The sequence below is a fragment of the Amblyomma americanum genome, chromosome 9 (genome assembly GCF_052857255.1).
Source record: "Amblyomma americanum isolate KBUSLIRL-KWMA chromosome 9, ASM5285725v1, whole genome shotgun sequence".
Taxonomy (NCBI): Eukaryota; Metazoa; Arthropoda; class Arachnida; order Ixodida; family Ixodidae; genus Amblyomma; species Amblyomma americanum.
The window spans coordinates 92,491,600-92,506,347 of NC_135505.1; the positions used below are offsets into that span (position 1 = coordinate 92,491,600).

Sequence of the window (14,748 nt, forward strand, 5' to 3'; positions counted from 1 at the left end):
TTGGTCTTCATCGCTGCAGACTCTTGACCTTCAAAGCAGGGTTGGGCCCCTAGTCCAGGGCTCCACTGAGTCGCGCTGCTTCGCTTGCGTGCTGCACCATTGCCCTTTGGCGAAAAAAAAATCGTGTTTTAGCAGCTTTTGTCATTTATTTACGAGCATCTTCAATTTTGTGCAAACTGCCGGCTTACAATATCGGCTTCATTTTGTGAGGTGTTTTCACCCGCAAATCAGATCTTTTCCTCTCCCATCACTTCCTTAGCTGAGCGAGAAGATTTGCTCTTGACGGAGTTGAAATTTGCACTGTTGAAGCAAATGACTCTCTGAAATACAGTGAGCATCCCTATATTTCTCATGACACAGGGTTGGGAGTGCGCTGTGCGCGTGTGTGTAATTTGCTGCTTGATCTTCATCAGGAGTATTATGTCATGCGCCATAACCAACGAATCAGTTCCGGTCAACTTCAAGAGCTACCTTTTAATTCTGTGTTTTATATCTCCCAACCGTTCATGACTTTAAGACTAAATACTGCACAAAAATCTTGAAGGGCTTGCTCTTTTGAAGGTAAAACCGCTTTCAAAATGCAGACGTTTGGCGCTCTATAGCTAGAGGTTCACACTTCGCAGGCGCTACTTCGGCGAGAAGACAGGCTTGTACTTTGCCTGGCTCGGATTCTACACCTCTATGCTGTTTCTGCCCGCCGTGGTGGGAGTCATGACAACGCTCTACGGCGTCTTCGAGATGGCCACGAACACACCGACGTGAGTAGACGGAAACAGGATTTGCGCTGACAGGCCGGCCGCGTCCATGCGTGTACAGGAGAGAAAAAAAAATTATGATGACCTTTCATAGCTGCTTTCTCTGTTAATGATTGACACGAATATCAAGGTGGAAGAAACTCAAGTTAAATCACTCCTTCAGAAGGAATCCGTAAAAGCATCTATTGTCTTTGTATGAAAAAAAGCGGTGAAGGTCAGTAAGAGTGAAGCAAAGTTGGGCTTTTTTACAGTTGGCTGTGAAGATGGCCGATAAGTGTTTTCGGCAAGTTAATCTAACTTTACAAGCTCGAAGCGACCTTCTGTACTAATCAGAACTTAGCCTCGTCGTAAGGAATCGGAAGAGGCGCGGACATTTCTTTGTTACAGGCCTTGGCCCGTTATAGGCGTCGGTTACCTTGGCCACGTCTGTCGAGTGCCAAAAGCCTTACCTGCGGCTGCGTTGGCTGAGTACAACACAGCTCACATTAATCCTGCTTCTGATGAGTGCTGGCGTACTTGTGTTCGGCGTACTTATTCTCACCCGGAGAAGCCATCTAGACGAAATACTCGATACGGAATCCCCGCCCAGAACACTTCTACGGTGTCCCTTATCGCCTGCAACGCCTAAAAAATGGAATTAAAAATTTAAACAAGTCTTTTCCTGCCCTCTTCAGCAATGCTCCTTGTTAACATATCCCTGTTTTTTCCGCGGCCCGCATAGACTTCAGAGTTTATAAACCGTTATATTTCGTTTTAAACCTTTTTCGTTATAACGCTGTTCCGCTGTATCTGTGAAGTGGCCTTTGACCTTCAAAACAGGCCTAATTCAATATAACTACAGTCATCTGCGTGCATTGTCCATTTTAACCGAAAACTTAAATAATTAATATTCCTTTCAAATGCCGATGAGCTGATTTATTGGCTGGCCTTATTTGCTACTTTTTGTTTGTCCTCTTGCAAGGGCTGAGACCTGCGATCCTGACATTGCCGGCAGCTTTGTCCTGTGCCCGGGCTGCAAGAAACGCTGCACTTACGATTACCTTTACACCAAGTGTACCTTCAGCAAGGTAAGTGAGCTTGCGTTTCCACAACAAAATGCCCACCTATGTAGATGCTATGCAGTGACGAATCCTTTCGCTACTATGCACTCTTCGACATAACCCTTTGAGCCACCGTTGAGGATAGTGTTCGTCTTTAGGTAGTTCTTTTCTACGGATATCATTCGACTCTATTCTGATTCACATGCGAGGCACAAAATTTTCTAGAGCTGCCAGTGAGCGTGGCAATTTTATAGAGCGTATTCATATCCGAGTTGAACAACATACATCTCGGCTCGCGGAAGTCCTAAATGTGAGCAGTCTGTTCCACATATGCTCTGCCTGTGTCTTCCTTTCGACACCCCGCCTATGTGTCCATGGATGGCCTTCAGCCAGCTGAAAATGACTGTTCTTGGAGGCCATGATTCTTCAGATGAAATCTTACCATTCCATGCTGCACAAAGACGTTCATGTACTTCTGAAATACCTTTACTCTGTGGCACAAGAACGTTCAATGTTGACTTCTGATGCAAGGATATATCTGCAGGCGCTTAACATAAGTTTTGTCTCTTCTCTCTTCCTCTCCCATCCTTTGTTTTTTCCCGCTTCCCTCAAGCCATGGTAGCCGACCGGGCATTTCTTGTTTTCCAGTTCTATTTTCTTCTCTCTCCTTTCTCTCGCCCCTGCTCCGATGGAGGAGACGTTCTGTAGAGACATTCTGCTGCCTTGCGATTTCACAATGACTCATAAATACCCGCGATTTATTTGAGGACACAAACCAATAAAGGCCCAACCGTCGAAGCATTTTCTCTTTACCTCACTTCAAGCGTCAGGAACTAATGAGAGGTCCGGCAAATGTTCACACTCTACCACATCATTCTTTTTTTTGAATGTCAAGTTTTATTTCGTAATACATTTTCCCATGAGACAAAACCAAGCATCACGGTGAGGAAGCTGCTGGGGTCAGTGTCCGCTTAACTGAATGAACGAAAGGGGCATAATCCGTAGGGGCTATTGGCCTCTGTTTCTGAGTCGTTGCAATAAAATTGAGTGCCGCTGCAGCCTCCTAAGCGAGCTGAATCTTTCAGTGCAGGTAGAGCCGGCATCTAGCAAACAAACAAACAATGAATTGCAACATGCGATAGTTCTCCACTCACGTAATCACCTTTCTCTCTTATTTATTCCGCAGATCGTGTACATGTTTGATAACCCAGCCACCGTTGGATTCTCAATATTTATGGCCCTGTGGGGTAAGCGTGCGGACCACTGTTTTCTTCAGCTTTACCGCCTTACTGTGTGCAAAAAAAGTCTTTGCAGTGTGTGTCTTGCTGTACGCACAAAGCATAACAAGTCTTGACATTAGCAGCAGCGGCAGCAGTCACCAACAATTTTATGTTCATTACTACCGCGCGGACGGTAAATACAAAGCTAAATTCGTACACTGCAGAAAAAATAAAATCATGCCGCCCTTATATGCGACGTCTGTATGCTCATAATCCGACAAATAGTAACACAGTTTTAGTTTCTAGTGATTTCATTCTCAGTAATCGTAACGTCAATAGAAAATTTCAAAATGCGTCAAGAACAAAAATATCAAAAATAACACAAAAACGTAAATCATAAGAACTAGATCAAGAATTTAGTTAAAATAAGGCTTTCTTAAAGAACGAAAGAAATAACCTTTAGGTTGCCTGCAATGGTGTCTACAATGAATGTATATTATTCTACTTTCCCGCCAAAACTACGGTTGGAACCAATTCCGCTGTCCTTATATGGTGTGCATGATTCATTACCATCTAGCCGCCGCTGTGGCTCAGTGGTTATGGCACTCGGCTGATTACCCGAAAGGCGTGGGTTAGTGCACGTTAAAAAACCCCAGTTGGTCGAAATAGCCTGAGTCACTTTGGGACGATAAACCCCCATAAACCAAACCAACCATCACCTTCTGAATGCTCGTGTACCTTCCAACTGACCCTCCGATCCACTAAGTGACCTGAATCCTTCCGCTAATCCACACTTAACCACCTTAATCCTTTTTCTGGGTAGAGCCTACTGCTAAAACTAGGGGTTCTGGGGATTTTTTTTTTCTGGGGGGGTGGGGGGTGGGGGGGGTGCATGTTGCTCCGGCCATGTTGGGCACGGTGTGACGATGCCACAAAGCCATGTGGCCTCTCGACCAATTAGGGAACTTCGCTACGGATAAAGCGGAAACTGCATGACGACAAGCTAAATACTATCGCATTGGGACATATGCAAGAAATCATCTGATATATCCGTTTGTACCTCGCGTAGCCACCATCTTCATCGAGCTTTGGAAGAGGCGACAGTGCGTTTTGGGCTGGGAGTGGAACTTGGCTGACATCGACTCGCTCACGGTGAGACAACTATACACTGTTAGCGCCCATAAGTCAAGAATCGCGCAGCTTTAATGCTCTTCAAGTTTGAAGCACCGAATCAATTAAAAAAATCTAAAACTTTCAGACAGGTGGTGCCTGCAAAACAAACACACATGCATATCATTGACATTTTGTTGTTGTAGTTGCACTGCAGTCTGTCAACAGCGAAAGCAGAACGGCTTTGTTTCTTCAGAAATCCGTCGACGCCAGAAGCCTGCAAAACACTTGGGCATACCCTTTTCGTGCTCCCACACCTTATCACCGCATACCACTGATGAGCTGGCAAAAAAGTTCCTGTATTAAGTAGTTACAACATGCAAGCTGCAGTGAGACTGCTGTGCCAGCTAGTAGTAATGCTAGTACACTGACACTTTATAACACCACCGGAAAAAAATCCGCATAAGCCATATAATTTACGCGAAGTAAAAGCTCGAATTTGAGCGACTAGTGAAAACTGATGCTATTCTGGTTCTTTCATTGAATAATAGCTTCCGCCAGAATTGACTTCCATCCGGACATTCTTTGCTGTAATGTCTCATTTAAATGTCAGAGTAATTGAAGGAAGCTAACCGTATCATTGTAGATAAGTGAATTTTAGATGCCTTGAAAAGCTCCAAGCAGCAAACCTCAAAGCTTTGCTGGGATGCGTCGACTTTAATAGACCCGTCTGGCTTTTCGCAAAGAATCAAAAAGGCTGCACGTTGAACGTAGATTGGAGCAAAAATAAGTAATGAAGGGCTGTAAATTCATTTTTAAGTCCCCTGCAGCCCGCCTAAGAACGATGCAGCCTGGCCAATGGTACGGACCTCTTTTGTTGCAGATATCGCGGTAACTTATACAGATACGACATACACAGGACAGCAACCGACTCCAATAAACTGCGTTGAAAGTACGCGCTTCGTCTGTTCCTGTTCTGTGCATGTGGTATCTGTGTAAGTTAGCGCGATATCTCCCCTATGTAGCACCAACTAGCCCCCGCACTTGCCTTGTACAGAGCTTCTCCTTCAGACATCTTCCAGTGCTTCCTTCTGAGTACTCATGCGTGAAGCCCTGCTTCTAGGATGTTTTTATCAGTTTTCTCTTAATCCAGTTTTCAGAAAACGAAAACTGCACTAGTTATCGCGATATTCAAGCAGCGTCCGTTATTCTTGACGAAGCATTGACATCAATATAACAGGGTGTGTAACAATCGTCAGTGTATTTTGCATCAGGACAAAAAAAATTCGTAAAAAACTATTATTGGTTTCCTTTTCGGAGATCATTTAAAGTTTACCCTTCTTAATGAACACAGTTTAACCCTAGCTCTCTTAAAGCTCCAGATTACTTTACTATCATGTGGGTTGCATGTCACTGCAGCTATACTGTACAGACAATAGGCTGCTGGCGTGAAACATCGCCGTGTTGTGTATCACATTGTTTGATAAGTTGTTTGCGCCATCGCGCCGAAGTACTTGTGTTAATGACTGGCCGCAGGAGCTCTTAACATTAAATTAAGGAACATTTCTTTAGGAGTAGAAATGCTCTCGAGTTATGAACTATTTTATCCGCTTAAAAGTTTCATTAACTTCTGTGCCCGGACTGATTTTCATATGCGGTGAATTGTGTCTACTTTCCCATTAAAATAAGTTGTTACATTGTAGAGGCTTGGGCAAGTTGGTGTGACATGGTTTTTTCAGCAGCGCAGGGGACAAAGGACGTGACAAGTGCACAGACACAGCGCCGTGTCTGTGCACCTGTCACGTCCTTTGTCCTCTGCGCTGCTGAAAAAAAGTTGTTACATGTCCGCTGCATATTTTCCAATGTCGATACGCCTTGAAATTGTCAAAAATACATTTCCGCGCTATTGAATACTGCCTAAAATGCTCGACTCTTGTTGTCGAGCTCGTTTTTAGTTCTCTTTGCCTCCCTTTCCCAACCTTCCGCCTAGTTTCAGCAATACTTTCTCCCTCGTTTTCCACGCATACGGGGACGGCAGTCTGCTCAAGTATGTATTGAAAGTTGCTCTCAATACCACTGGTCATATTGAGAGGGCAGGGGTACCCAGAAATTGGTTATTTTAGCTGTGTATGCTTGATGAGTGAGCGCTTAGGAGTAATAATTCAAGCAAGATTATTAAACCATAATGAGAACACTTGGGTCACGCTTCTATGCAAAAGAAGCAGTGTTATATTGATATTTTCCTGAGACCAACTGCCTACATCACGCATCCTGCAGGTCTGATTGCTCACATTTTAGTGTCATAATGTGCCGGCTAGTGCGCTCACTCACTTGTGTAACATGCAAAGAATTTCACGAACCGTAGCTGCGATTTCCCATGGATTGCAACTAAATTCTGCATGGCTTTTGTGTCTGTCACTCTTAGTATGCAGAACTACCTGTTCAAACAAATTTTTTTAATGAATAGCCCTTGATGAAGCCTCTGCGATAGCTTTTTATAGGCTTAATGAGAGACCAGCATTTTGCACACCTGTACAAAATGTTCCTCGGCTTATATTCCTCGCTTATCGTACCGTCTCCGAGACTTCGGGATTTCTTTTGTTTTTCAGAGTAGGACACGAAAAGGGCAACTTGACTCGACAACAAGTATATTAAGTGTCGCTTTAAACGAATGTTATTGTTTGTGTGATGCGCAGTCAGCAGACCTCTGAAAGTAAGATGGTCTTACTCTGCGGCTAGTAGGTAGATGGTTTGTTTAAATAAATACACACCTAGTGCAGAAGACAGTGCGTCCATTAAATGTTTCCTGTAGTGTCAATGTGCCCCTCTGGAAACCAGATTAATTTCTGGAAGTGGTAAGAGAATATGTCTACTTAGGGCACGTAAAGACCTCTGATCAGGATCATGGGAGAGAAATAACTAGAAGAATAAGAATGGGGCGGAGCGCATATGCTAGGTTCTTTCAGATCATGAATGGTAGTTTACCATTATTCCTCAAGAGACCACTACAGAAGACCTGTAGCTTACCGGTACTCACCTACGTGGCAGAAACGTGGAGGCTAACGAAAAGGGTTCAGGTTAAGTTAAGGACAACGCAGTGACCTACGGAAAGTAAAATGATAGTTGTAACGTCAAGAGACTGGAAGCGGGTAGAGAAATGGACTTGGGCAGGGCATGTAATGTGAAGGCCAAATAACCGCTGCTCCTTGAGGGCAAGGGAGGGGATTCCAAGAGAAGGCAAGCGTAGCAGAGGGCGGCGGCAGAAATTTAGGCGGGCGGATGAGATTAAGAAGTTTCCTGGCATATGGTGGCCTCAGCTGGCAAAGGACATTGTTAACAGGCGATGCATGGAAGAGGGCTTTGCCCTGCAGTGGGCGTAGTCAGGCTGAAGATGGTGATGTACCTTAGCAACACGTTAGAGATTGCAGAAGTGGAAGAGCAAGAAGTCTCGCAATGGCATTCAAAATTTTCTAAGCTAACCACTTTCTCAGTTCGACCTTAATTAACTTGGCGCCAATAATATTGTTTCACGTTTTCATGTGTTTTCCGTAGTTCTCATCGTCTTGGCCCCTACCCAATAAAACACCGGGACACAGAGTGCCTACATCACGCGCTCTCCGTTTTTACCATTTCCTACAATTCGTAAAAGTCTAAACTCCTTTAGCTGCCCTATCTTCCAGGCTGTCATCCTCACATCACTAACGCGACGGGAGCCACAAGAGAGCAATCGGTACAAGTGTGTTAGTGCCGATGGTCTTCCCCTCATAAAATCCACAACGACATCCTGCAAGTTATATACCTTGTTTTTCCCCTATATTGTTTTCCACGAACGCTCATCCTTCTTCAAGATGGAAACTGGTCGGCTCTGCAGCTTTATTCTCATGCCTCCGGAGTGGCGCACAAAAACGCACGTTGACACAACAGTGTCTCCAGCGTTTCGCGCAGCTAGGGGTCTATAGCAAAGCTCCGTGCTAGAGGTGCCAGGTCCGCTGCACCTAGAGTGAAATATTAAAACCAAACATAAGTAAAGTGTGGAACGATAAAATCAAGCGATGCGGAAAATTACAGCAGGCAGCAAGCAGTAATTGTATGATAACGCCGTAACAGAGGCATATTTTTCTGATATACATGTAAATCGTAAGTAAATTTTGCTTCACGAAGTTAATAGCGCGAAATAATATTAACAAAGGCAGATGAAATGATATGTGCAACATGTAATGGCAAAATTGTCATACATTAGTTAAGGATCACTTAAACCAAATATTGCCTTAAAATGCGCAAGCATGGAGGACTAGAAAAACCAAGCAATTCAAAGCAGTGCGTTAAGGTTAGATATGCAAATGTTTTTTTATAAGAACGTTCGTCTCTATAATAAAGTCTTCGATGTGCAACAATAAGCCTGAGGCCTAGGAGAGACGTAGTAAATTTATGAAATGACTAAAATAGGGTGGCGAATTCACGAACCTGGGGCGTCGTGACGGAACAACCCAATTTCCGTGCTGTCCATCTTTGTAGGCGACTGCCACAACCAATAGTGCGGCATTTTCCTTCTCACTATAACATTAAATAGTTCCTCAATAAGGCACTCATGGGGCAGATGTATCGCTATTGCGGGCGAGAAGCCCTGAGGAGTAAACGACAACAGTGCACTTGATGATCACCGCATTTCTCCAATAAGAGCACATGCACTGAGCAATCTCCCTGCATGTGCCAATCAACCTATGGTCTTCTGTTTTTCAGGGTGCACACAGCTAGCCCTTCCAATCACTTTGTTTAGCAACTACCACAAAGGTTTTTTTTTTTAACCTTCAGACAATTTTTGTTCTCGTCTCCTTTGAAACAATACAGGATGTGGTGAACCCAGAGTACGAAGCCAAGGCCACTGTATACAAGCTGAACCCAGTTACTATGGTGAGACTTGCATTTTTCTTTAAGCAAATACAACGAGGAAAATTAATATTTTCCCCCACCTGAGGTGGGGGAAGAAGGGGGTGAAAGGCTCTCTGCTACCTTTGTAACTAGAAAAGTGCCGGTGAAGTAGATCGGCTATATTTCTTCCTCCTACGCATTTTGTTCAATTCTAACACTTACGAGCTCTAATAAAATGTTAACTTCCTTTAATTCTGTAGCCAGGTCACGCGCGAGACGCTTTTTGTGCCACCCAAATTCCAGCAAATATAGAAACTATTCATTTTCTTGTTGCATTTAAAAATATTATTTTAATTTATTTTTTCCCAACTCCTGTATTTGGTGAACGAGTAATTCACTACGTCTGCGAGCATGCCACTCGCAAAAGTCCCAAAGCAGCTCTTCCATTCGTTTTTCAGAGGTACGAGCCTTATGTGCCTTTATGGGAGAAGATCATAAGAATATCCGGGGCCAACTCCGTCGTTTTATTCATGGTAAGTGACGGGAACGGCAGTCCATGGATGACATCACCGTTCGCCAGTTGAACGATGCGTCAGTAAGTTAACAATATTCACATCTGCTTAGTGAATGGCATGAAAGAGAAGATACATTAGAGGCCGTCGTCTCCTTCTCATTTATTTATTGTCCTTAGGCAAACAAACCAACATTTACATGAAGCACACAGCAGCGCCCCTCAGAATTTAAGGCACCATTCTTTCATCGCAAGAGGAGTCAGAAAAGAATGCCCTGATTTCTCCTACAGTCTCTTTTTTTTTTTGCGTGTACACGTATCGAGGTGCAATTCATGCGTATATTTCCTGTTTTCACGAGCCTCGCGCCCTGTCCTTGAAAATAGACAGAAAAGGTGTTCTTATTAACATAAGTTCATGGAATGGCATCATTTGCCATGCCTTCAGTCCAGTGAACTGTCAAGAACCTTCTAGGCTAGGGGGGCTCAGAGGCGCAATTACCAACCGCCTCAAGTACAACCAGCGACCATGACTCCGTCGCCGGCAGCGACCAGGGCCAGCGCAACCGTACAGGCATAGCTGGTCATGAGCAGTTGGGCGCAATGGAATGGTAATCGCTTTTGGATGCGTTCTAATTGATTTGCTTCGACTCCCAGCGGACTTTCCGTCCGGTTGTAAAATTTTTCGTGATACGGCTCAACTATTTCTTTTATGCTTTATTTCAAGAAATTTACCGCTTTATGTTAGTTTACCGACTTTTCAGGGAGTGTTCTAACGTTTAGTTTGCTTTCTGTGGTAGCGAGGGTCCCAATGCATACAAAACTCTCAAACTGCAAGGCTTGTGCCCGGGATTCGTATGACTGGAAATACGCGGCACATAGAGTGCTGCGCTAGAGAAAGGAGAAGTCGCGACCTCCTAACAGTGGGCTTCGCTACAACACCGACTAAAAAATGCACTACTCCTCTGTTTTGTTTGGCGAATTTCATCACAAACATGACGCGAGAAGCCGGCCGAGGAATAGTAAAGCCCATTGAGTGTTCCTGACTGCTGCCGCTGTTTTATAGCCGCTGCAAGCGGCGATTCCGGATAGTGCTCAGCAGTGCAACTCCAACGGAAGTCAGGACATCTATTGGCGGGGCTCCCAAGGGTTCTGACATATTGGCAGTGACTCGCCAGCCAGCGCTTTTTTTTACCGCAGTTCGATTGGATTACCGGTATTAGCGTATGTTCCAAAGGCCAAGCCGTAATCCGTGGATAAACGACGCTCGCGGCCAGCACATTCAATCAAGATGTCGGAGGCATTAGTGGAGTGTGACGTGGCACGGCCGCGAAGTCATCGAGCAAGCCGTAGATTCACCAAGTGCGCGTTATTCACTGTTGCAATGTCGACGAGTCAATTCTACTTATTAACACGCGGTTAAGAGTCTCCGTCGTGTGCCACAGAGCGCACGTTTAGACCCAACTGTTACATGCATTGGTAACGTTCGTTTCTCGCAGCTGTGCCTGGTGATATGCACGGTGTTCGGCATCATCGCCTACCGCATCATCCTGGTTGCGCTGCTGTCGCGGGACCAGAACTGGCGTGCACTGGCACATGTTACCACGGCGGTCACTGCCTCGATGCTCAACCTCGTCATCATCTTGCTCATGAACAGGGTACTCCTTCAGCTATTATCATTTCTGTTAACTCTGTGTAACACAACTTTTCTTATCGAAATTACTGGTCTACTCCGCGCAGGTCTACAGCAGAATAGCTACGCGACTGACTGACATCGGTATGCATTTCTCATTTGGGTATTTACTCGTTTTCTCATTCTTCTGATGTGTTACATATTGGCAAGGAGCGCTGACGACAGGCATGGCAGGAGGCGTTAACACGTACCTGCCAACTGGATCACAATTCAAAACGGTTTTATCGGTCAGGCTATGGTCAGACAAGGAGCAAAAAAAAAAAGCATGGAGTGGGTGATACCGAAACTTCACACGGGATGCCTTTGAAAAGAAAATGACCGTCTTTATGCGCCTTGCTTTACTTTAAACACAGCTCTTTACATTCCATATAACGTGTTTACAGTGTTGCGAACAGTCCTTAAGCCTAGGAATTGGTTGCGTGTGATTGTGGTCGTTCCGAACTTCACGTCCAGACAGCTTGAGCAGGGCAACTTGCTTTGCACGGTGAACAGAAAATAGGAAAACTGTGTTCGGGCGCCTATAACCCAGTAACATTCGTCAAAGAGGCAACGAAACATGGCAACAGTATATTGCAGCATACCTGTTATTCGTGCAGCGCGAACGTGAGAGTCACCACGGCCCTACTGAACACATGATATGCCGACCGTAGTTACTAAAGGCAATAATCATCGTTCCGCGATAAACTATAGTTTATACAGATACTCAGATAGGCAAGTTTACATTGGCTTGCGCATATGTACGAAAGTTTTCAGAATACATAGCCTATAAAGTTCGTACCGCCGTCCCAATATTCGCTATAAGACACACCGTATTGGAGGGTTGCAATTTTCATAACATGGGCTTTGTTACCGTAATACACCAAAATCTTAATATAGGAACATTTCGCGTTTCGCCTCCGTGAAAACGCTACCGCCACTGCTCAGTTCTAGAACGCGTACTGGTGCTTCGCAGGAAAATACCACCGCAAGAAGCACCACGGCAGGTCTTTTATAGCTAATGCTGTTGTTAATGCGAGTGATAATGGTCAACCCCCTGAGACAAGCCTCCTATTTTTTTGGAATTCAGCTTCTGAAACCGTTCAAGTTGCACTCTTTAACTGTCGCGAAAGTTTTTACTGCTGCACCCTTCCTACAGCAGAGTGAAATTTCACCAAATACATTTTTTCCTACAATTCATCTTGCTTTCAGAACGCCCAAGGACGCAACGAGAATACGAGGACAGCTTCACATTCAAGATGTTCCTGTTCACGTTCCTCAATACCTATTCTTCATTGATATACATCGCGTTCTTTAAAGGAAGGTAGGCTTGCGCACGCATGTTATGAAAATTTGTATCCCATATTTGTTACAGCTTTCCAGAATTTCCTTTGCTCTTACTCTACAAACAATGTAAAAATGCAGAGCATTTACTGCGACGCAACACAGCCTGCCATTGTGGCCTTTGTTAAATCAGGCTTGCGACTTTCAAAGCAAGACCAGACTATTATATACCAGTGCAGAAGCCTCATTATCGCCTTACCTTGCAGTTGAACAAACATCGATGCCTTTAATAATTTTAACATACGCCTGATCAGCAATGAGCATAGGGTCACAGCTTAAAGATTCCCTTTATTGAGACCTTCCGCGTGTCGTAATTGAGCGCACAGAAAAGAGTAATTTTGCCTTTGTTTCAGTCGTTCAGAACTCCTGCTGTACGAACAGAAGGTCACCTTGCAAGCATCGAAGCGCAGCTTGGGATTATTGCACTGTACAAGCTCACCTACTTTTTGTGCTTCCTGTACACAGGTTCTCCGGACACCCTGGCAAGGAGGGAACATTGTTTGGATACAGCTTGGACAAGGTAGGTGCATCAGAAAACAACGCTCTCTTTTTTCTTGCTCAGGGAAAGACCGCATTAAACTCCGGACAGACAATCTTACCTGTTCTCTTTACAATTTAACGTTTAACTCTATTGTTTTTGTCTGGTAGGTAAACACAGATACTGTGTAGTTAAAAGCGAGATTACGCAAGAGTGAGCACAGAATAAGAGCATTTTTTTCATAGAAATCGAAGGTCTTCGTTTTGCTCATTGTCAGACCTTAGCAGAAGCACGCTATTCTGTGAACATGCGTTTTTAGATCATGACAATAAGTATTTAAAGAAGGAAGGCCCCATGTGGGGGCGGTTTCATCTGGGTGGTGTTTGCGAGTGGTAGTGTTCCTTGACTAACTGATGTCGTTATATAAAAAGTCAAAACCTGAACAACCCCAATATAGCACTGAAGAGAGTATGCAAGGCACCATCTGCGTAGCGCTGACAAGTACACACGAGGACACATGCCTGAAAGCGCGACTTTTTCCGAGCGTTATACACTCATGCCTTTAAAAATTGCTACTCTGCCCTCTTGAGTATATACGTGTTTGACATCCAAGCTTATTATTTTTGTTTCCTTCGTCTTCCTTGAACAAAAAATCAATTACCACCGCACTCGCTTTACGGTCGTGGGCCCACTGATTCATTGACAGTAAACTCCCTCAAGCAAAGCGTTCCTGCCACAAAATTTTATGTATTATGTCCACGGCCGTAACACAGTTTTCTCCTTATTTTTAGTGCGAAGGTGGCTGCCTATATGAAGTGTGCGTCCAGCTCGCCATTGTCATGGTGGGCAAGCAAGTCATCAACAACATCCAGGAAATCGGACAACCGTGAGATTCCATTTTGCTCTATACATCGTCTAACGTTCCTACTTTTTTATTGAATTCAACTTTTTGTAATCACAGCGCAAAAAACCAGAGCAAGACAAGAGGAATGATCATCAATAAAAACCCAGCGCTTTTGGCTATATAACGCGAGTAGAAAAAAGTGCAAACAGTATGACTGGAAATGTAACAATCCAACACCTGTCTTCGCAGCCAGTCTAAGCGAGCCGAAAATTTAATCCAGAACAAAAAACATTGTTGAAATCAAACGCGAGAAGCTAAGATCTATTAGTCGTCAGCTATTCCTAGGTGTCGCTAACAGTATTACTGTTCTTCAATTCCTGCTTGGTCATAATCTACAGTCGTTTCCGGCTCAACGGCTCAATCAGCTTAAAAATGGTTTTGCAGTCAGCCTCTTAGCTCCCTCTTGGACATTAATTTTCATTGTACTCGTAGAATGCTCAGCCCCCTTGAAATATGAAGTAAGGGCTGCTTAGTAATATTGTTTACATAACTTGGACTTTAGGTTCCAACATTAGTCTCCGTATTGTTAGCAAATCTAAAAAGCGGGAATCGGATGTTGCAAAAGTATCTTAACTGCATTGGAGGTGTACGTAAAGTCGGCATCAGCTTCAAACTAGCTGTCTTGCAGCGAAGGCTGTTTCGTTCCTTGAAACCACCGCAGACTGGTGATGAACTGGTGGCGTTCCTGGCGGCGGGACCACATGACGAGAGACAGCATAGACCGAAGGAGTTGCGTGCCTCGTTGGGAAACCGACTACGTGCTGGCCCAATGGCACACGCTGTCTCTCTTCGACGAGTACCTCGAGATGGGTGCGTGTGCCTCGTTTCCTTCCTCCAACCCCTGCTTGAAT

At 44.4% G+C, this 14,748-nt stretch overlaps 1 protein-coding gene across 1 annotated transcript in view; it reads left to right on the top strand.

The window, feature by feature from the left end:
* Positions 1–14,748, top strand: part of LOC144103233 (anoctamin-4-like) — a 79,875-nt gene that overhangs the window by 54,476 nt on the left and 10,651 nt on the right. The window contains exons 10-21 of the mRNA XM_077636010.1: positions 624–758; positions 1,717–1,822; positions 2,982–3,042; positions 4,085–4,167; positions 8,974–9,036; positions 9,453–9,527; positions 11,002–11,160; positions 11,243–11,279; positions 12,384–12,495; positions 12,981–13,035; positions 13,785–13,879; positions 14,559–14,707. Of these exons, the coding sequence (XP_077492136.1) occupies positions 624–758; positions 1,717–1,822; positions 2,982–3,042; positions 4,085–4,167; positions 8,974–9,036; positions 9,453–9,527; positions 11,002–11,160; positions 11,243–11,279; positions 12,384–12,495; positions 12,981–13,035; positions 13,785–13,879; positions 14,559–14,707 (1,130 nt within the window). The remainder of the gene's footprint in view (positions 1–623; positions 759–1,716; positions 1,823–2,981; positions 3,043–4,084; positions 4,168–8,973; positions 9,037–9,452; positions 9,528–11,001; positions 11,161–11,242; positions 11,280–12,383; positions 12,496–12,980; positions 13,036–13,784; positions 13,880–14,558; positions 14,708–14,748) is intronic.